General features: G+C 36.6%; 1 protein-coding gene across 2 annotated transcripts; it reads right to left on the bottom strand.

The window, feature by feature from the left end:
• Positions 1-1,235: 1,235 nt before the first annotated feature.
• LOC107863420 (mitochondrial intermediate peptidase, mitochondrial) lies at positions 1,236-18,342 on the bottom strand. 2 transcript variants are annotated; one of them, XM_016709328.2, is made up of 17 exons: positions 17,981-18,342; positions 17,780-17,861; positions 17,375-17,427; positions 17,219-17,273; positions 16,209-16,347; positions 16,072-16,126; positions 15,026-15,248; positions 14,239-14,334; positions 12,956-13,075; positions 12,728-12,853; positions 11,591-11,746; positions 5,877-5,993; positions 3,798-3,920; positions 3,639-3,706; positions 3,204-3,339; positions 2,923-3,088; positions 1,236-1,889 (listed from the first exon to the last, which is right to left on the bottom strand). In XM_016709328.2, the coding sequence occupies exons 1-17, from the start codon at positions 18,157-18,159 to the stop codon at positions 1,648-1,650; spliced, it is 2,136 nt and encodes a 711-aa protein (XP_016564814.1). In that variant the 5' UTR covers positions 18,160-18,342; the 3' UTR covers positions 1,236-1,647. The 2 variants fall into 2 exon arrangements, with proteins under 2 accessions (XP_016564814.1, XP_016564815.1); XM_016709329.2 differs by having other exon boundaries at positions 16,072-16,347; positions 17,363-17,427; positions 17,981-18,058.
• Positions 18,343-23,641: the final 5,299 nt, after the last annotated feature.

Genomic DNA, 23,641 nt, shown 5'->3' with positions numbered 1-23,641 from the left:
AAACACAAGCTTTGAAATGACTTTTAAATTTCTCTTACATTTATATCAAGTATGATGTTTTGTCCTTTTGGGTAGAATCTCATATATGATCAGTGGCGGAGCTACATGTAGGATGGGGATTCATCCGAACCCCCTTCGACTGAAAAACTATACCATATATACATGGTTAAAATTATTTTTTATGTATATATAGTAGATGTCGAACCTCCTTCGACTAGTCTGTATGTTCACTTGTGAACCCCCTTGGTGAAAATTCAGACTTCGCCACTGCATATATAATATACCTTGGAAGCAACTGAAGGTCGGCATGCTAGCTTGCCGACCAAGCCTCTTCTTGGTATTTCTACTTATAGTTATTGATGAATTATTACTAGCTAGCCCTTTTATACTGCTTTTGGTGGGTTCCTATATAGTAGTTTATTGTATGGTGATTAGCTTATTTGAATTGTGGATCTTTTTTGCTACAACAGTAAGTGGTTGTAAGAGCTGGTGGTTTTCCTGTACCACCTTCGCAGTATGAAGCTTTTTCAGGGGAATAGCCGCAAGGTAGGAAATCAGGGGAAGAAGGGAACTCTAGAATTATTGAAAAGCTCGAAGGATCGAACTTTCCCGCCACAATTCTGAGAGTTGGGAGCTGGGAGGTAATATTGATGTTTTAGCATTGACCGTAATTTGTAATTTACAAATTGCAGTTTAGAAGAGCTACTACTGATGGGAATTGTGTTGTTATTTTGGTGCATTTTGTTTATTTCTGGAAATTGAGCTGAGTTGGGAAAGTGAATTTTTTCAAAATTTCTACGAATTCAGCTGAAATGGGACTTTTTTTTTTTTAAAACTCTTAATATAATTCTGATTGCGACATTCAAAGCTGACAGTTACAAATTATAGCTATGTCGGGCCTGCGGTTACAAATTATAGCTACATCCCTATTATTGGACCCGCGCTTGCGCGGGCTTCCACATCTAGTAATTTAAATAATATTATGAGTGAGCTGGAGGGTACACACTCATTTTTTAAGTACCATTTTTGAAATAAGGCAGGTGTGCCAAGTTAGCGCAATAAAAAGTAGAGGTCTTTTGAGATTTTAAGACAAAGCAAAAACCTCAAGGCAGTTTGTTTGACACTCGGGTTCTATCCAATTTAGCTGGTGGAAATTAGGTGTGGTATATATATATTTTTTTCCCCGTTGGAGTTGAGACTGGAAAAGTGTGTTCATCTATTAATATTACAGGAGATGCTGGGAATGTTCGAGGTAACTTTGCCATAAACCAAACAATCTTTCCGCAGTCAAAATTCATATCGCACATTGATATCTCTTAGCATCAGTATGTCTCCTGTTAGATTGGAAATATACAAACACTATCCACATTAAGCCAACCATAATTAGAAGAATTGCTTAATAAATGGTCTGGCCAAGATATGTTTCCTCGGAACGCCAACTTATAGAATGACATGCTTGAAATTACTTTGACCGTGCTGAAATCTCTTCGGATCAGCCTATTTAGTTGTTATTACGATGGGAAACCTCTCTTTTTAAATTAACTCCAATTTTTCAATGGCGGTCCACTATCTGCATGCACAGCTAGTTCGCCTCGCCATGGTTAAATGGTTTAGTGCAGGGGAGGGAACGTTTTCTCAATACGGGGGTTATAAGAGTTTCATTTCCTTGCAAAGGCTTGTAATGTCTGGTATTATTCCCCCATTGCAACTCCTTACAATGCCACTCCCAACAAGATCATTCAATATATCAGCTGGATCTTTGGCTCCTCCATGCTGCAAGAATTTTGTTCTTAAAGCCAAACCAGTATCCAATGATAAAGGATTCTCATGGCACATCCTTTGCCAGGTAGTCGTGGCAAAGCATTTCGCATACAAGTAGCTGTAATAGCCTGCCCAAGGCAAAAGTTGTTGCACCATTTTCTTCGTTAGTGCAATGAGCAAAACTAGAAATACAATGAATATATAAGCTACACTAGAACTGACAAAATACTTAATATAAGATGCACTAGAGCTGACAAAATCCTTATTGTTGCCATTTTCTAAAAAGAACCAACAAAATTCAGAGATTCAAAACCAAACATTCCAGAAAGGAATATTTATCAAAAAGAAAAAACAAACTAAATCAAATAACAATGAAAACAGAAAATTTTCACAGGTAATTAGTTTTTAGACAATATATTCCGCATGTACAACTTTAAGAACAGAATTACAAGTTGAAAATAAAAAGGTTGTATGTTATGGAATAGATATTTCTTGCAGCTGCTATTTCCACAGTTCTCCATTTCGCTATATGAAGCAGTATATTTTCGACGTCAAACATAGCCTTTAGGGGATAAAAAGCCTTTATGAACATCATTTAACTACAAAACAAACAACCACATACCCAGTGTATTCCCACAAAGTGGGGTATTTGACTCAAAACATATTATAATTATATTCAGTCACTGTGGCATCTAATTTGATTCATCAATTGAATCCCCTTTTGGTATGATCAAAAAAGTCTCTAAGCAACTAAGAATGAAAAATTGATGCCCAGAAAGGATGACACATGATCTTACCACTCCCTAAGAAGACAAGGCAAACACCCGCCAAAACATCTTGCCAAAATTTCCACTAGCCCCATCACCGTCTCTCACTACCATGGAGTTATGAGAATCGCACAACAGATTATAGAGGAACGCCACTTCTAACCAGCAGCCAATCTACCACTTAATTCTTTTCAAGAGACTTTAGATCTTAATATAAAGTTAATAAAAGGAAGTCCTTATTGGACCATCAACTATGAATCATCTATCGAATTATGTCCAAATTTCCAAACAGTAGGTGTGCAGGTGGTATATCAGACAAATAACAATGCAATTTCTCTCACATATACAGGCAACTATCACAAACATGAGTCGATTAACTATAGTATTCTGATACCTGCGCCATAGTTTGTAAGGTGACTGAATCGGGTATGCCAATGTGTTCCATCCACATGCGTCCAACTTGTATGTTGTCTTTTTAAATCTGCAACAATTGCTATTGTATCTCTCCCCGTGGCTGGCTGCTCTCCAAAGAGTGTTTGGTCAACTAGTGCATAGAATATCTGAAAAAATTAAAAGGTTGCATATGTCAAAGCTCTTGCCTCAAGTTTGCCAAAAGTTGAAACTGAAGAAATGCTTATAAACAGAGTTAACTAGGAAGGGCCCCGTAAAACATACCTGCCGTTGCAATTCAGTTGCGGCAAACATCTTTTTAGCTCCCACCAGTGATTCTACAAGTTCTTTGGGAATGATATCACCAGTTGAGTAGTGTTTAGCAAATGTCTTTAACACCCGATAATCCCAGGCATAGGACCTATGGACCAACAACAGTGAAAAAGCTTTAGTAAATAACTGATAAGACAGCACTAACATGTGCATGCAGCATTCATCCTGACAGAGTAAAAATAGCATGCACACTGCATAACAGTGGTGGATTAAACCTGAAACTAGAATTAAAAAACTTTTCCTTTTCGTGCCAAACCTAGAGACAATGATATCACAAGAAAGGAAAAGGTAAATAAACAACAGATAATCAAATTAGTAGTATCTGTCTAAACATTTCACTTCATCACTGATGAAAAGTATGGATCAAAGATTCGGCATTTGGCTCACTCAAATAGGTTCGAAGGCGTTTCAGCAAAATCAAGAACCACCCTCGTACCAGAGAAGTGTTGGTATTCCTGCAGGTAGCCAGCCATCAAGTGAACTCGATGACGATTTCAAAGCAAAAGTGAAAACGGCTAGCAAATAAAAGCAGAATTAAACTAGTACCGTTCTTGAAAGCAATGAATGTAGAGCATGCCCAAACTCATGGAAAAGCGTTTCTACTTCAGAGTGGTTAAGCCTCACAGGAGCCAAACTTGACCCAGAGAAATTGCAAACAAGTGCTACAACCTATAAGTTAACATGCACAAATAATTTTCAATAACAAGGTAAAATAAAATAAAAATATTGCAATGATTCACAGAATATCCATGAAGCAGTGAGCTTAAAGCAGACTCTAGCATGATATATGCATTTAGGGATCAGTTCATCTGGGAGGGGAATGTCAAACACAGAAAGTTTCATCTGGTTAAATGGGAGAAGGTTATTAGGGACAGAAAGGACGAGAATTGGGAGTAAGAAATCTGAAGATGCACAACAAGAGTTTGCTTTTCAAGTGACTGTGGAAATAAGGACGAGAATTGGGAGTAAGAAATCTGAAGATGCACAACAAGAGTTTGCTTTTCACGTGACAGTGGAAATATAATTCAGAAAATGAAGCATTCTGGAAGAAGATAATTGAAACTGTTTATGGTAAAAGAGATGGTTGGAGACCTTGTCCTACAAACTCACATTTGAAAGATGGATTTGGAAAAAACATTAGCAGGTTGTGAGATGAGTTCCAGTCACATAGTAAAATAAGTGGGAAATGCTGAAAAAGTTAGGTTCTGCTAAGATATTCGGACAGGGTATGAAAGCTCAAAGATCAAATGCCCAGTGTTACACAGTTGCTCCATCAATAAGAGTGGTACTATAGCTGAACTTCATTCAAGTTCAGGCTGGCAAGTATATTTTAGAAAAGCTTGGAGGACTGGGAACTGGATGAGTGGATGGTTTCTGCCAGATGCTGCAGCAGCTGGATTCAATTACTGATCAGAACAGAAGGGACTCCTTGATATGGGCAGACAGTAAGGATAAAAAGTTCTCACTTGATAACAGTTACAGAACTTTGATGAGGCCATTGGGAACTTAATTGGCGCTGGAAGATAAAGCTCCCATCAAAGTGGCATGCTTTTATTGGATTGCAGCCTGTGAAGCTTCCTTAACTCAGGATAATCTCCGGAAGAGAGGTTTCTCTCTTGTTAACAGGTGTTGTTTGTGTGAAATGTGAAGAGATCAGGGATAAATAGAGCATTTGTTTCTCCAATGTCCAGGCACTGCTGGAATCTATTCCTAAGCATATGGTAGTGTTTCTTGGACAATGCCTAATAGCACAAGGGGTCTGCTGGTGCTGGAAGGAAGATTGTGCAAAGAAAACTCGAAAAGAATCTGCATCGCTAGTCATCTATGTATCTTTTGGACTCTTATGGTTGGAACAGAATAGAGCTTGTTTTGAAGGGCACAAAGCTTTTATCTCTAGAATTAAAAACAATTGTTTGCACAATCTTTTTTAGTAATGCAATAGCAGGCAAATTGGAAGTATGGAGCAGTATATGGATTTCTTGGAAATGTTAGGAGGATAGCAGTTGCATCAGTTTGACTGTGTACAGAGTTCAAGAAAGAAAGGAAATACTTTTAGAACTTGTGGTCTTTGCATAGATATTTGTGCAGCTACAAATCATTTCATTAGAGTACAAGGGGAACTTTAAAGCTATATTGCTAATAGTAAATATAGAAAGCTATCATTTTTTTGGGACAGACTAATAAGGAAAATGGATTGTAAAAATTGGGACAGAGGGAGTAAAAATCCCAGAAACTACAACATGCAAGTAGAGACAAATATTTCATTTAAGAAAATTGTGAGGTCTATCAGAATAAAGCCAAATACTACAACAAATTTATTGGGTGACCTTCAAAATTATCGTCCAGTTCTAAGCTAGCCAGGTGGCAAGCACATTTAATTTTTATCAATTTCCAGGGAACTATGAAAGATAAGTACCAAGCCCACATCATACCAAATGATGAACGGGTAGTTGAAAAGTCAATGTTGATACGGATTGACTGATTGACGGAGCATTTCCTGGTCGTTCTGTATTCCTCAAACTTACAAGTTACTATCGGCAGCATCTAAATAGAGACGCAAGAACTACATGCATAGCATATAATGAAAAACTGAATGAAGAAAAAGAGAGTAATGCTCATACATACAGGAAGTTGGTATTCGGTCTCAGAAACTCGACGCCCTCCTCGGATAGCAAAATGAGCACAAATGGGATGTTTACCTTTCCTTGATTTCAAATCGAGGTATAAGTACCCCAGGTCTCCCTGAAAACATGTTGTGAAAAGGCTTACTAAGACTCCATTAATGGAGCTAAGAAGAGAAGAAGCTAAGAAGAGAAGAAGAAGAATCAAAGTTATAACTGCTACTGAAAAACTGTGTTACAACTTACAATGTGAGCTGTTGTGCCTTATATAGGCTGTGAGTGTGATACAAAATATCTAATAACTAACTTCTTCTAGAACATTCTCTTTGACAGCTCACTCCACTCACTAACCGACTAGACATCCTACAATACAAATGGAACCAATGTGACAGTAACAGTGCTAAGCTAATGTAACAGTAACAACTAACTGGTGACTTCTCTAAGCTGACTGCAACTAGTATATATATTTGGAACACTCCCCCTCAAGCTGCAGGGTGCATGATGTTGAGCACACCAAGCTTGCCAAGTAGATGTGAATGTTGAGCCTGACTAAGACCTTTAGTCAGCAGATCAGCAACTTGACCATGAGTAGAAACATGTTCAGCACGGATCAGACCACTCTTAATCTTATCCCTGATGAAGTGACAATCAATATCAATGTGTTTGGTTCTCTCATGGAACACGGGATTGTTGGCTAGCTGAATAGCAGAATAGCTGTCACTAAACACTGGAATAGGCATGTTAATAGGAACACTGAGATCGTGAAACAATCCAACTAACCAAGTTAATTCAGCCACAGCTGTGGCCATGTACTCCTCAGCAGAACTTCTGGATACAGTGTGCTGTTTCTTGGAGTTCCAAGAAATTAAAGAATCACCAAAGTGAACCACATAACCTCTGACTGCTGTTCTAGTATTGGGACAAGCAGCCCAATCTGAGTCACACCAACAAGTAAGAGATGTGGAAGACTGAGCTTTCAACCAAACTCCTTGCCCAACTGTACCTTTGAGATACCTCACTACTCTAGTGGCAGCTTCCCAATGGGATCTTTTCGGTTGTTGCATAAACTGACTAAGAGTTTGTACAGCAAAACTTATGTCATTTGCCCATTAGTCTTTGATAGGAGAAAGTATCTAAAATTAACTCATGTACACCAATGGATTGATCATACTCTGCAGTAGTTAGTCTCAGATTTGATTCCAAATAGGTGTGAGCTGGCTTAGCACTCTGAGTCCACTGTCTGATATAAGCCCAAGAATGTATTTCCTTTGGTTTAGAATTTGACTCCTGAATCTGACCTAAGAACTTCAATCCCCAAGAAATATTTGAGATCACCTAAATCTTTCAACTTGAATTGTTGCTGAAGCACCTCCTTTGTGGAATAATTAAGGCAACACTGTTCCCAGTAATAAGCAGATCATCAACATACACTAGAACAATCACTACATCAGATGCTTTCTTTAGAGTGAAAAGAGAGTAATCATGTGCACTTTGAGTAAATTCAGTTGTAATTAATGCAGAAGTAAGCTTGAGATTCCATTATCCGAAGGCTTGTTTAAGTTCGTGTAATGACTTGAGCAATTTGCAAACTTTCTTCTCCCCCTGTCTTTTAAAACCTTCTGGTAGTTCCATATAAACTTCTTCCTCAAGGTCACCCCGCAAAAAAGCGTTGTAGACATTCATTTGCTAAATACACCAACCTTTAGATACTGCTACTGAAATAACACACCTCACTGTTACCATCTTTGCAAGAGGTGAGTATGTCTCATGATAGTCCAATCCCTCTTTCTGACTGTAACCTTTGGCTACCAGTCTTGCTTTAAACCTCTCCACTTCACCATTTGCCTTGTATTTGATCTTGTAGATCTATTTGGAACCAACAGTATTCTTACCCTTTGGTAAGTCTACAAATATCTATGTATTGTTAGCTTCTAGAGCCTGAATCTCCAACTGCATTGCTGTTACCCATCTATCATCCTTAATAGCTTGCTTGAAACATTGCGGCTCAGTTTTATTTGAGAAATTTTCCAAGTAGCTTTGATAAGCATTACTCATTTTTCTATAACACAAATTGTGAGCTAGAGGATATGAACATTTCTGGCCTCTAGTAGGATTAATATAATCCTGCATCTATATAGGGGGTTTACTAACTCTAGATGGTCTGCTTGATGTAGTGGGTATGTTTGTATTTTCACCAGATGAATCTGCATTCATGCTTGTAACTGCATCATAAGTTGCATCTGCAATAGGTAATATCTCAGGGATGAAACTAGCATCTTCACTATGTGGAGATGGTTCATGATAGACATCCTCATGAGTGTCACAGTCACCATCAGTGTCTCTGAGACCAAAAAAGCAGACATGCACACATCATTGTGAGTATCATCTGGAGTCGGCATGTGCTTCAGCTGTGCAAAAGGAAAAACATCCTCTTGAAAAATAACAGCTCTACTTACTATCAACGTCGTTGTATGGATGTCTAGCAAGATATAACCCTTCTGAGTGTCAGAATATCCCATTAATACAGTAGGTTTGGCGGTTTGGCCCTTTCAAAGAACTTATCTCCCTTGGGAACTACTGTCACATAACATAAACAACCTATGACTCTCAGATGAGATAGTTTAGGTTCCTTAGAGAACATAAGTTCAAAAGACCTTTTGCCAGCTAGAACTGAAGAAGGCAGCCCATTCATCAAGTACACAGCAGCTTTCACACACAATCCCCAATATCTGGTAGGTATATGAGGTTGAAATTTGAGTGCCCTTGCTATGTTTAAAAGTTGTCTATGCTTCCTCTCTACCACACCATTTTGTTGTGGTGTATGAGGGCAACTAGTTTGATGTAAAATGCCAAGAGATTGAAACATCTTACACTGTGAGTTAAGAAACTTTGTCCCATTATCAGACTTTATAGCCTTAATCAATACACCAAATTGTGTTTTGATCATAGAAATAAAGTTTTTAATGGCTAATATAATTTCAGATTTCAATTGTAACAGATGAATCCAAGTATGTCTACTATGATCATCCACCATAGTAAGGAAATAGTATTTATTGTCAAAAGTAAAAGTTTTGTAAGGTCCCCAGAAATCCCATATGTACAAGGTCAAAGCAAGCAAATGATCTAGACTCACTAACAGGAAAGGACGGCCTGGTTTGCTTAGCAAGTGGACATACCGTACACTTATGTAAAGCCTCTACCTCCTTATTACTCTTCAAGATATTCAATACTCTTAAAATCTGTGAAGCTGGATGTCCAAGTCTCTTGTGCCAGAAAGTGTAGCTGGGAACAACAACTTCTGCAGCAATCTTATCATGCCTGCTTACTGCAATGTTAGTTCTTTCCTCCCAGTCATTCTAAAAAATATAGAGTCCACCTTCTTGTCTACCAATCCCCTTCACCTTGCCATTGAAGAGGGCCTGAAACACACAGAAATCAGGATAAAAGAAAATAAAGCAAGACAATTCCTTGGTTACTTTAGCTCCAGACGGCAGGTTAAGCTTGAATTCTGGCACAAACAGAACATCATTAATCAGCTCATCTCCAAAAATATATACTTCTCCAGTGCGTGATATATCTATTGCAGCTCCATTGGGTAAATGCAACTTGTCATGGTGATACTGACATGAACCTTTGACATCCTTGGACATATGCCTTGTTGTAGACGCATGATGTGTAGCTCCTGAATCCACAACTCAACTTTGAGAACAACTTTTGGATAGAGAACAAGTAGTAATACCTGTCATGTTGACTTGTTTCATTTCCTTGGTGTCCTTGCTCAACATAGTCATGATTTGATTATATTCTCCTTCAGTAAAAGTATGCACCTTAGCCACTTGTAGATGATACATCTCTTGACTGGTGCTAGCCACATTTAATTGTCCAGTCACTGTGTTTGTATTGCGTGATTGCATTCCACCATTACCAGAGTAGTTGTGACTAGGTCCTACCTGGCCACATCCACTACCATAGGACTTCTTAGTGCCATATCCACTACCATAGGACTTCTTAGTGCCAACATTGTATCCTGGCGTCTTCTTTTGCTTCCCATCAGCAGGGTAACCTATTAGCTTGTAGCAATTATCCTTGGTATGACCTATGAGGTGACAATATTCACACCTTCTTACTCTATAATTCGAATTCCCTTGTCCACAATTGTTATTTCGATGCACTTGCATAGCAAGTGATTCTAATTTCTCATGCACAACAATCATACAAGATGAATGTTGTATTTCATCCTCTATAATCATGGCATATGCTTGGTTAATAGTAGGTGTCTCTCTTCAACAGGATTTTCCAGCGAGCCTGGTCATATGACTCATTCAACCCACTCAAAAATTGGAGCAAACTCAATTCATACATATGATCTACATACTCCTTAGATTTAAGGCAATAACAACTAGGATTTAGAACTAAAACATCATACTCATAAGCTCTTCAGCTTTGTAAAACAAAATTAGTACCTTGAGAAAGCATGTTAATTTCGCGATGTAATTGGTAACTGCGTTCCTTAAGATCCTCCCAGACTATATAAGCACTAGTAGCATAGACAATTCCACTGAGTAAATTTTCACTTACTGTATTCATAATCCATGAAAGTATGATCGCATTGCAGGTCTCTCATTGTTCATGAAGTTCATCACAGAATATTTGTTTGCTGCAAGATCCAGTAACAAAGCCATATTTTCTCTTCCCTAGAAGAGCAATTCGCATCGATCTACTCCACAAACTGTAATTTTCGAATCCAGTTAACATGATAGGTACAAGCACTGCACTCGAACTATCTGAGGCACTAATGTACAGTGGATCATCAATTTTGATTGCAGATGCAGCCAGAGGAAATGGATCGAAACTTCAGAGAATTGAATCAAACGAAATGCAGAGAACAGATTAGCCAGACGAGAAGGAATCTAAATCCTCTCCATGGCCCTGTTACCATGTGAAAAGGCTTACTAAGACTCCATTAATGGAGCTAAGAAGAGAAGAAGAAGAAGAATCAAAGTTATAACTGCTTCTGAAAAACTGTGTTACAATGTGAGCTGTTGTGCCTTATATAGGCGGTGAATGTGATAAAATCTAATAACTAATTTCTTCTAGAACATTCTCTTTGATAGCTCACTCCACTCACTAACTAACCGACTGGACATCCTACAATACAAATGGAACCAATGTAACAGTAACAGTGCTAAGCTAATGTAACAATAACAGCTAACCGGTGACTTCTCTAAGCTGACTGCAGCTAGTATATATATTTGGAACACGTGTTATAACTAGTTCAAGTGGATGGATGTTAAGACTACCACTAAATGGACATTAATGAAAGAGCCAAAGGCACATCAGGATATTAAATGATCAACTCAACAGAAAAAAGGAAGGTAAAGTTAAGTTAAATCTGCCAACATCTGAAGTTATTGACCACTAATCCATTCTCACCGTCCACAGGTCAATATCACAAAGAAAGAGAAATGATTCATGCCAATGGACTGATAGGTTGATTAGTAAAGAAATAGCATTAGCAAATAACAATAATGAATGAAATTTCCCCTTCGCCACACACCAAATTTATCATCTCGAAAGGAAAAGGCTAAAATAAAGATAGAAAATGAAAAAGAATTCTCTTGAAGAGGTCGGAACTGGGAACCAATAATCTCAGAGTTAATATGACATATGTTACAATCCAATCAGACACAACCACTCTTTCTAGAATATTACACTTGCCTCAGTAGGATGATGTAGCACTATCTTCATCACATCAGGATGCCATGATTCACCAAGTCCAAGGGGTACTCCATGAAAGGTCACACCAAATAGCGACTCAACCAAAACCTTCAAACCCTCAATACACTGTCGTAAAGGAAAATATGATCCTATAACCTGCAATATTAATAGACAAGGACAGTTCTGTCAAAAAAGGAAAAAAATTCAGAGCATGTAAAAGTCTTCATGAGAGAAGCATTCAGCACTTCATATGTCAGCTGAATCAGAATCTGTAAGTACTAGATAGGACAAGTCCATATGCCTATACCCATTCACAACAATAGTAGGCAGAAACAGGGAATAAGTCCACCTCAAAAATTTCTAGTTTGTGCTCTCTCTCCTCAGTCCACCTCTTTTTTTTTAACATTTACATCCAACTTCCTCAACAAGCACAAAAGAAAGGTAACAATTCCATGAAAACAAGAAAAAGAATAGAAGACCAAGTTCAATTTGCTCAATCATGTTAATTACACATGAAATAGACTACACTTTGGCAAAGCTCGAGTCTCTGACACTGGTGCTAGATTTGTTCCAAAACATTTAAATGGAAATGCACTAGGGAATTATGACATTTGAGCAGGAAACCATAGCTCATCGATGTCACTGGTAGAAAATTCTTCTGTTTTCTGGTTTTCATTTTTTCTGTTGGTAGAGTAAAAGGGCTCAGCAAGACTCCTCTTATAGTGTTTAGTAATTCTGCCAATGCAGTATTAATTGCAATGATCACTTTTTGTCCATATGGCAGAACAGGCAGATGAAAAGTTCAAAAGGATGGTTTATAGAATTGAGTTGATTAAGTAAATTGCTGATAGAAAGGTCAACTTCAAATTTTCTATATGTTTACCTAGTTCTTCCAAAGCCATTAAAAGATTCAAGTTTTACCAAACTCACATCATCAATCCACAGAATCATTCCAACAAACGAAATAGAACTCCAGCAAACCAAGCAGGAAAAACAAGGATGGAGAAACGTCCCTTTTAAATGCTAAGTTACACGAAATTAAGAATGCAGACTAAGAAGAGCGTCAGTACACCTTGATAATTAAAGCTCAGAGAAGTAGCAAAGATAATAGAAAAACCATTAGGCTTAACTCTTTACCGAGGAGTCCAACTTGTATGCTGCGGACTTCATCAACCACGTGAAGTATGCCTCATCCCATGGCTCCAACTCTCCACTGGGATCACCACTGCTCTTTTTCTTGAAATCCTGAATCGCTTCAAACTCCTATTCAAACATATGAGCATTTAGAAGATCTTGAAACAGCTCCTGCAATGTAACATAATCAGTGTCTCATTCATATAAGTATAATCTACTTCCAGAACATACTTGGTCAGCCTTGGGTCTGACAACTTTGCTCATCTCAAGCAAAAAGGACATGACCACATCAGGAGATGCAGCCATAGTAGAATGCAGAGCAAATTCAGCATAAGATTTATACCCCATAAGCTGCAAGTTAACAGGATAAAGCATATTAGTATTGACAACAATCTCTCTTCTTTCTGTTTTTTGGGGGGGGAGTGGGGGGGAGGGTCATTGATCAATGCACAAGCGGAAGTAACAGTGAATAATGAGAATCAAGGAGAAGAAAGTACTGAATAATGACTGACCAAATAAGGAAAATATAAATTCAGCATTACCAATCATGAGTTATAATCTCCATGCCAAAATAGTTATCTTACTTTCATATTTACATTGTGAAAAGATGTTTAACTTCATATCTCGTTATGCTCCTATTCCTAGGGAAACTATAAAAGAAAGGTTCAGATATCTTATACTCCAACAGTACCTTTTTGCACCATGCTCCCATGATTTTTTTTTATTTTTTTCCTGGAATTATGATGAGATACCACAATGGCTGTTACCTATGTACATACAGTACCACGCATACAACCAGTGAAACTACTATCCTTGACTTAACCCCTGAGTACTTGGAAATGGTGAGGTTAAAGGACCTTCCATCATCTCTCAGCATAATTTGAAGTTCTGTTCTGAAACAAAAATACACAACTACAAAATGTGTAATGAAACTGATACATGTTGGAATATTTTTGGTAAAAGTTAGTTTTTCATGAACTAAATATAAGATATGAATTGTATATCACATCTATTAGGTTTGTCTTATATTCCATCATTAGGTCATCTTCAGTTTTTTCTTATTTCTCCATATGGCATTAGAACCTCTATGATATTAACAGAGACTAAAGTAAAAATATCAGAGTTTCTGTGTAGGAGCCTTACTGCTACCGATAATAAAAAAAAATATCCACATGCTTGGCCCAAAAAATAAAATCAGGCTACAAATGAGGATGCTTGTTCGAGAACTAAGTAATTCAGAAGTGCCCCTTCTCTGATAGCTTAAACTTTCTGATGAGAAGATCATGCATTTCTTTGGATGAGAACATAATACAATTCAACAACAACAACAACAACAACAAACCCAGTGTATTCCCACTTTGTGGGGTCTGGGGGGGGGTAAGATGTACGCAGTCCATACCTCTACCTCTGATGAAGTAGAAAGGCTGTTTCCGAAAGACCCCCGGCTCGGAAAACATAATACAATTCAACAAAAACTAATAACCTGGCTAAACGAAAAGTGCTCAGACAACAACCTGTGCAAATTCGTGTCTAGTTGCAATAAGCTTATCAAGAACCTCAAGATTTGCATGTGGAACAGAATTTCCTTGAATATATGCCTCCTTCCTGACCTGGACAAGATCATGAGAAAAATACACTAAATCATTCAGTCATTGGACGGTAAAGCTCTTTTCTTTTTCCCATCAGTAGTCGAATGAAACCTCATGAAAACACAAATAAGGTAAAAACAGTAGAGAAATATAAATGTTTTAAGTCTCTTCTTGACTTGTCAATGTATAATGAGATTTAGATGGAATCTTTTGGATGTAGGTGCTTTTGAGAGGAAACAAATAACAAGGTACTTGTACTTAGTGGAAGCAAAGGGGGGAAATGGTGATTCACGAAGCAAAGGATCATCCACATCTTTTCTGTTCTCCAATTTGCCAAGTCCAAAAAACGATGCACTATTCATCAATTGGTGACAGAATCATTTCTTTTATTTTCTTTGGTGGTCTTCTCTTTTCTTTTCCCGAAGTCTAAAACCTTAGTTCGGCATTCAATCCCTACCATATATAAACCTATTAATCATTTTAAAAGATATTATGTTTATTAGGCTTGCACTCTCATCCATGCTACATATAAGAGGTTTACCTTGAGCTGCTAATGATTTAGTTTCCTAACACTAGGAAAGAGTGTGAACAGGGAAGAAGTTGCTGTACTGATACAAATATGCATAACTTTGATTGCTATAAAAACCATTTGGAAATTTTCTAAACAGGATTAAGTTATAACTAACAGAAATCAGAGGTTGCTCAATGTTACCCCAGCATCTGGTGCACACTGAAGAAAGCCTTGCAGAGTACTTGACTCAGTTACTAAGCGAAATCCTTTTTCTTTGACGCTATCTCTTGACCCCCAAGATCCCTTAGATGCACCTGGCAGGTTACGATAGATAGGGCTGACAAGGTGGTGCAATTTTTTAGGGATCTTAGAAGCTGGAAATATATCCACATGGCCTGGGTCAGCAATAATATTTTCATTATACCTGGAAAAATAAAAAGGAAAAATAAGCATTGCAAAGACTACATCATTGGTCCCATAACTGCCACTTACAATGAAAAGAGAGAAAAACTGGACTTTCTTGAAGGAAGAGAAAATAGAGGGAGGAGATGAGTGGCTCCTTTTGACCCTGTACCAACTAGAGGTCCTCGAAAGTATTACTCAAGAGTTCATACAAGCAAAATACTGAATACCTATTTCTCAATTCTACTTACGCAAATTTAAGCAGGATTTCAACTTTAGATGCATAAACTAGGTCCGAAAGATACAGGCTTCTTTACAAACAAATTAAAGAAAATATAATTAAAAAGAAACAAAACAAATCTCAGTAAAACACCAAATTTTAACTTCTCCAAATGCTAGTTCAGTAAATCATCTCAGAAAAAGTTGCACTTGATGTATGGGTGCTCACTTAAACTCATCTATGATCTGAGAAGTGCTGAACATAATTTTTTCCCTTAGGAATATGAGTTAATTTGATAATCACCCCAGAAATTAAATTTTAGTTGAGCATAATTGGTAAATATTTAGCAGACTGCATACAACATATCGTCAAAATTCAAATGTGCCATGGCGTAAGTCCATTTATTTGAAGAATAAAACCTGATTCAAATGTCAATTGAAACAAAACAAACAGTACACAAAAGGGCAAGAAATAGTGGGTATCCCATTTCAGATACAAAACCAACTTCTAAACCTAAAAGCATCATCTGATCTCTTTCAACAACATGAAAATTACAGAAAACATCAAAAAGGTCCATCAATAAATAAAAATTCATGAAACTAACAAGGGGACAATTCTCACTTACTCTCTACACAACTGAATAATGTCAATGGAAAGCTCATTAGCTCGATCCAGTTTTTCTGTCAAGCCAACAAAGGTTCTCAAATTAGTGCAACAGAAATGATTTACCGAGAAAAACAGCAGTTGTAAGAAGTCAAGCACCAGAGCAAAGATGGATTCCACCCTTCTCCAAGTCCATTCGTAGAAAGCGCGCTGCCCTCTGCGCTTCATGTGTGAGTGAATTGCTGTCTTTTTCTGCTTTTATCACTGCCTTGTATATACAATGGTTTGTATTAAGGTACTGCATTCCAAAGACCCAAAGAGTCAATAAATCAATTGCACTGAGAATCTTCCAAAGCAACTACACCTTGAATAGAGTCCATCACTAGCAAGGGAGATTTCCAGAATATAAGACTGCCCTTATACAAGTATTGCATTAACCTAGTCAACATTGCCAACTTGGAGACAGTTTTGATTCCCACCCCCTCCGGGGAGGAGGGAGAAGGAGGTACATATTCTACATGAAGATGGATTTACTTTTACCTTCTTCATTTTCTACTCGGTATTAATCTAATTCTTCAGTTCATGGTTCTTATTTATAGTTTGACAAAGATATGTGCATAGGATAGCAATACCACACACGGAGGTAAAAAGACATGAAATTTAGCTAATATCAAAATGAAGCTTACTGGACGTGAATAGATTACTTTACCACAAATAAACTGAATTCAGATCACCTCAAACTTTAGGAGTCCACTAAACCTAATTACTGGCAACCACCAATTGTAAGAAGAGACAAAGGTCACAAAGTGTATCAAGGAGCATAGACCAAATAAGACGGGGTCAAGGGACATAAAATTGTAAAATCCTAATGATCCTCTTCTTCTTTACCATTAAATAGTTCAACAGTTTATTCTCTGACATCACTAGCTGAAATTTGAAGCAAGTAGGTCCAATACAACAGTCAGCATAAACACAAGTAACATCACTTTATATACCATCAACTTTTATCAGTCTAAAAGGATCTCCAGGTTTTACTTTTCCATAGAGTGGTTAAGAGCTCTTGGATGGTAGGGAATTATACAGCTTAAGCAGCTATTATTTCAAATCTGATATAATCAGCAAAGCAAAAAAACAAACTAATAAACCCAATCAAATTTTAAGAACTTTACATGTAAAAACTCATTTACTCTTAACGATGCCTTGCTTGCTTCATCAACAAACTCCCTAAAAAGTGACAATTTTTATGTAAGTGCTCAAAACAATTGAAAAGAAGATAGGAAACTGTAAATAAGGATCCATAGTTTATCTCAAACCTAGTTCACCACCTGTCTGGATGAGTATGTCTGCACAATTCAGCTGAATCAATTACTGAGCACACCTATCAAATTAAATAGGTCAGTTATGGCCTGTCGCTTTAACAAAATCAAATTTTCAAAAAGATACTGCCCAACTAAAACGCTACAACACGTAGCAAAATATACATGTACACTACACTATATTGTACAACATTATACCTAGAGGAAAGCATTATACATAATGTGTCAACCTTGTATAAAAGTACACAATATGTGGGCTAACTCGGGTATAATGTTGTATAATAGTTTATATTGGGCTACTAACGTAAATATTTTCTCCCATCAAACATAGAGCAGAATTTTCCCTTTAACAAAGTCCAACTACTTGTCTTCTTTTAACAAAGGCATAATTAGACCACAAAAACCCAAACTCACAGTATCAGAAATCTCATCCATTGCTCGTATAATTTGAGGAGATGACGGCATGCCAGCTATGTACTTCACAAGTTCTTCTGACCTAATAAGCATGTTAATATTTTTTTTAATCGAACACGTTAAGGACATGAAACAGAAACTCGTAAAGCAATTTGTGGAACAATGCAAAGAATTTGGTCTCTGTTTTGTTTATGTTTTTACCTGTCAATAGCATCGTCAACGAATCGTTGAAAGCCTTTAGCAGTTTTCAAATGATGATAGCCGTAGAGGCCAGTTTGTTTGATTGAGGGGGCTGTAGATGTTGTTGAAATGTGGATGAACTGGGAGTTGGCTCGTACATAAGCAACTGCGCCGGCGGACTTGCGAATTAGAGCGTGCATGGCGTTTGCCGTAGACAAAACTGCTGCAATTTACGGCTCTAATTGGAGGCCCTTCTACATAAGTCCGGTGAGTAATGGCGCTTTTCGACTTGGAAAGCGTTCTCCAAGTCGCGGGGGGTCCAGTGGCAAATGACAATTATAACCCGGAAAGCGGAAATGACAAAATTGTCTTTATGCCAAAGGCATATTTGTCAAATAACAAAGGGACTTAAAATAAATGTGCTGGGTAAAGTTATAAATTTCCAAAACAACCATTCAAGTTGAAGTAAATATCATTCCTCACATACAAAGTGGGCCCCATCTCTTATAAAAGTAGTTATTCTAATAACAAGGTCACAAACTTTTTGATATTTCCTTGAATATAAATCTTTATTTTATTATGTACTCCATTATCTTTTACTCCCTATTTTGAATTAGATGCCCTTCAGCCTTGACACATCTATTAAGAAATCTAATAATTAGGAGTATATTTTATTCTTTTAACCTTTTTGGCATTATAAAATTCAATAATCAATTAAACATGAAAACTTGGTGCAATTAGGAGTGTAATTTTTTTCTTTTACCCTTCTTGACATTGTAAAATTCAATAATCAATTAAGCATGGAAACTTGGTGCAATTATTCCAATTCATGCATGATAAGTCTAGAATCTATAAATCATTAAAAACTTTCTTGGAGAAGTGAAAACTTGATGTAACGCCCCACATTTTCGAGCTAGAAATCGAACTGTCGTTCCTACGCGTGTAAACTCTAATCCCGTGATTTGTATTTTTGAATACATGTGCCATGATCATTATCCTAGTGTGAAGAGTGCTTATTAGGTGAAAAGTGTTCATAGGAATCACTTAGAGTAAAATTGATCTAAGAGCCTTTGATTCAGCTAAATTTTGGTATTCAATTCTACAAGGGTCAACTTTGAACGTGTATAACTTTTGAAACATGTGGAATTTCATAGCTCAAGACCCACCAAATAATAGATAATTGAGTTAGCTTTTCAACGATACCAATTTCGCCTTAATCCGATACCCGAGCAAAAAGTTATGACTTTTTTCGTGAGAGATAATAAAGGGTCGCGATTGCCCCACATTGCGAGGACTATTCCACCCAACTAGGGGTCGCGTCGCAAGGGCTGTTTCACCCAACTAGTGGTCATACCACAAGGTATATTCCCACGGGAAAAAGAGGCCAAGGGGTAATTTAGTCTTTTTTCCTCAACCCCAGACATCCAAACATAATTTATAACACAAAAAGGGGCATTATTTGCCCATCTTCCTTAAAAAAACTAACGTAAAAACCCTCCCCTTTTTAAGAACAATAATTCAATCTTCTTATCTCAAGAACACAAGGATTTAAGTTTTGAATTCAAGATTTCTTCAAGAATCCAAGAGTTCAAGCCTCCAAGTTCAAGAAATCTTTAAGAAATATCAAGAATATGGTTTCTTTCACAAGTTCATCATTCAAGTCCTAAGCTTTAAGATTTCTTCACAAGTCAAAAAATTTAAGGTATGTGGGGTTTATGGACAAGGGTACCCCTTTTACCCTTGTGCTAAAAGTGCATGATTTTAAGATTTAATTTACTTATTTTTGAATTAGCTTCATATCCAAATTGCTATATTCTTGAAGCAAGTTATTACCATGAGATTGAAAGCTTTAAGTATATCAAGAATTGTTTATGTTCATGTTTTAACTTATAAGATTCACATTATGATTTTAGTTTCATTATTTTGACTGAGATTGTTGAAAGATTTTAAGATGACTATTGAGTATGAAGTTTTTTCATGAATTTCTAAGAATTTAAGAATATATTATAAGTCCTAAGTACAAGCATTGGGTTTACAAGAAGATTATGTTCCTAAGCTCCATTGATAAGTTTTAGATCATAATCTATAGCAAAGATTGATCTTTTGATCCTAAGATAAGAGATGAAATCCACATTTGTTCATCCTGATTATGATTTAAAGAAAAAGACACATACCTGGTCTTTATTCTATACACCCTTATGCTATTTTAAGGTAGATTTCCTAAAGCATGAGCATATAAGTAATAAGGGAGTAGTATTTAGCACCGAGTAGGGTATGGGTCCAAGGTCACATGCCCTAGAACTATATGCCACCATAGGTGTAAGTCCCAATATGGGTTAAGTATAGTGATCACTCAAGTTAAGGTTCTATTCCAATGGCAAGGGTAGAACAACTCTCCTCAACATGGGTAAGACGTTGGACTCCATAATAGCTCACATGTTTATGTCGGTTAAAAGAACCTCCCTAAAAAAAACTAAAGGGAAAACTTTTAGAACTAAGTGTTGTGGCTCACAAAGTTTATTCTCTTGCTTCATTACTTATGTTTATGATTTTGCAGACTTTGTTTTATTCAAGCTCAAGGTGAGTCATTTACACTTAGCATGCATCATTTGAAAGTTTATATAAATATTCAATTATTGTTTTACTTATGCATTCACCCCCACATATACTTAGTACATTCCAGAAGTACTGACCCACATATATATCTATGTGTTCCATTATCTCATAATGTAGGTACCAGTTGTAGCACATCATAATCAGATAGCTTGCAGCTTCCAATTAATAGGTGAAGAGTTCTTTTGATTTGAGGACTCGAGTTAAATCTTGTTATAGTAGCATATTTTTATTCAGTCGTATTGATTAGGGATAGTTGGAGGTCATGTGCCGACTATTTATAGTCAGTATTAGTAGAGTCTTCATAGAGGATCACTCAGAGTTAACGTATTTACTTTCAGTTTTGTTTTGTATAACCAAAGTATATTTTAAACAGTCTTGTATTGAACATATTTAGCCAAGACATCTCTTCCGCTTATTTCTTTCAGATTTATGTAACATATTTAGTTGCTCATAAGTTATGCAAGTATCATGGGTTAGCTTAGGATCACTTGTGGTTCTAAGTACCATATGACGTCCCGGGTGTAGTCTTAAAACTTGGTATCAGAGCACAGAGTTCAAGTGTCCTAGGGAATCTATAAGGTTGTGTCTAGTAGAGGCTTGCAGAATGGTACAAAAATATTTATAATTTTCTTCAAAAGGCTACAGGGTATCTAAGAATTGTTTCCCTTCTTTCATGTCTCAGATCGTGCAGTAAAAGTGTTTTTTAAAAAACTTATATAGATTCTCATCATGCTCTATTCATGCCAACTCTGCCTAGTTTTGAGGTAACAGAAACAATCAAACTCAAATTCCTAGAGATGGAGCTTTCTTAGACAGTCCCCACAAACAGTTATGGGATTACAGGTTGGCTAAAAAAGTATCCCATCAGTTCCTTTATGTTCTAAAGTTAGAAATATTTCATTCACGATCATGAAAGATCTTGCATTAAGCCGAAGTTAGATATGTTTTCGATCCCTTCTCAGAATTCTATGACAATATGTGACCTAGAGTTAAAAGCATGAACCCAGAAGTTTAGCAGCAGTAAAGTGGGGATAATGTTTATCTGGATTTAGTAGATTATGTATCCATGGGGCTAGTTGCATAAAGGTGAATTAGTAGGCTTGCAATAGTGTATGAAAGAATTTAAGTTTATTAATTCGAAATTATATGTTTTTAATATTGGGTATGTTGGTGTAATGGTAATTCTCATGATTTAGGAAAAAATATAATTTAGAGATGTGATGTTAATAGGTTGTGAAGGAATTTAGTATGGTTCATTAAAGTTTTAGGGATATCCATGTTAAGTGTTAGAATCTAAGTTTGAATCTTTGAAGATTGAGCTAATAGAAAAAAAAAAGTTAAAGCTCTAGATGGTGTGAATCAGGGTATGGTGATACTCATGAAGATTTTAAGTTAGTAAGTGTTCAAGTTATTATATGTTAGCCATTGGGGCTATAGAAAGTTAAGAGTTGTATCTCAGAAGGATGTATTAACAGTGGGTTTTACATTTTTAAGTGTAGTCTTTCAGGGTGAGTTTATCATTTATGTGTATTATTATATCTCGGACTCTAGAGTAGAATGGTTGCAGTTAAGTTTAGAGTTTATTAAAGGGGTCCGCAGACTTAGAATGATGGGTTAAATCTAAAGGGGAGATGATAGAACAAGTAACTAAGTCAGGCTCTCAGATTTTAGTAGTAATGCTAGCATGTTGTAGAACAGCAGAAAGGGAGAAGGATGCCCGGACCATTCTTATCTCAGTGCAAAGTCTTGTACTTCAGTCATCTTGATATTTACTCATGCCTTACATGTCATCTCCATGATCATAACTCATATTCGTGTACTTTCCATAGAATCATGTACGTTTCCAGTTTCTAGTATAGGAGTACTAGTTCACTCAGCAGTATGAATCATATTTCATGAATTTATGAACTTCAAACTCAAGTCATACAGCTCATGACTCATGTACTCATGCTTTACGGTATGCTCAGTTCCCATAACTCATGGTACACTCTTAATGATCAGCGAAATTCAGATTATGTCATGTATGTCCTCAGTTTTGATCTTTTTAATGAATTCATGCCTTTGATATTCTATTCCGCATGCCTTAGTTAAGTGTCAAAGTTACGTATAGTATCCTTCCATGCTTTAGAATCTCATGTTCTAGCCTTTTCAGTGACCTCTCCTTGTGAAAAGATAGTGGTGATGAAAAATTGATGAACAATTATTTAGATGGAAGAGAGTAAATGTTTCTTGTTAGGGAAAGATTGTTGTATACTTGTTTTATCTAAGGCTATTAGTTTGAAGGATGATTGAGGCAGAGCTTTTGGTATATGTCATGATTAGTTGAGAATTCCATATGTGTCTTATTAAGAATAGTCTAAAGAAAATTGTTATTGATAAAGGTTTAAAGAATATGAGAAATATGTTTTTATGGGTTGTTGCCTAGAAGTTCATATGTGGTTATAATGATAGGCTTGAACATCATATTGGTACATAAGTGGATGGGTGTATTGTCCGCTAGTGAATTCCTACTAAGAGGTTGAGTTTAGTTGTTGAAGTGGTAAGAAGAATTATTCTTAAAATGAGAGCTATGAAAACGCATGGGGTATTGAATTCATGGTTCAGACTAGTGTTATGGTGTTATGTGTAGTACCTTGTAATTTTGAGTAAGGCTTGAACATGGCAAGAGTATATAGCTCGACTCAGACTTTGGCTGGAGTAGTTATATGTACCCATGTAAGGATTATAAGTTGAATCAAATGAGCATGGTATTTAAGGGAAAAATTATAGTTGAAAGAGTATTTTAGAGTGTGGCTAAGCTTGAAAGTTTGCAGTTGTATTGCCTAAGGCTTAGTAATTCTATCCTAGCTTATGTTTCATAGGTCTATATTCTATGTTATAGAGTATAGCCATATTAAGATTCCTTACTCATATATCTTATTCAGATTTTGCCCAATATTCTTTGCTCCCTAATGTTATTAGAACTTCTTGCATAGAGTGTTGAAGAAATACTCCAGTTGAGTATGAACTTTCAGTATAATTCAGTCTGTATAGCCAGTAATTCAGTTTAGCAATCAGAAAAACAAG

The sequence above is a fragment of the Capsicum annuum genome, chromosome 3 (assembly GCF_002878395.1).
Source record: "Capsicum annuum cultivar UCD-10X-F1 chromosome 3, UCD10Xv1.1, whole genome shotgun sequence".
Classification (NCBI taxonomy): domain Eukaryota; kingdom Viridiplantae; phylum Streptophyta; class Magnoliopsida; order Solanales; family Solanaceae; genus Capsicum; species Capsicum annuum.
The sequence above is the reverse complement of the archived record's forward strand: the minus strand, read 5'-3'. Positions and strand labels throughout refer to the sequence as shown.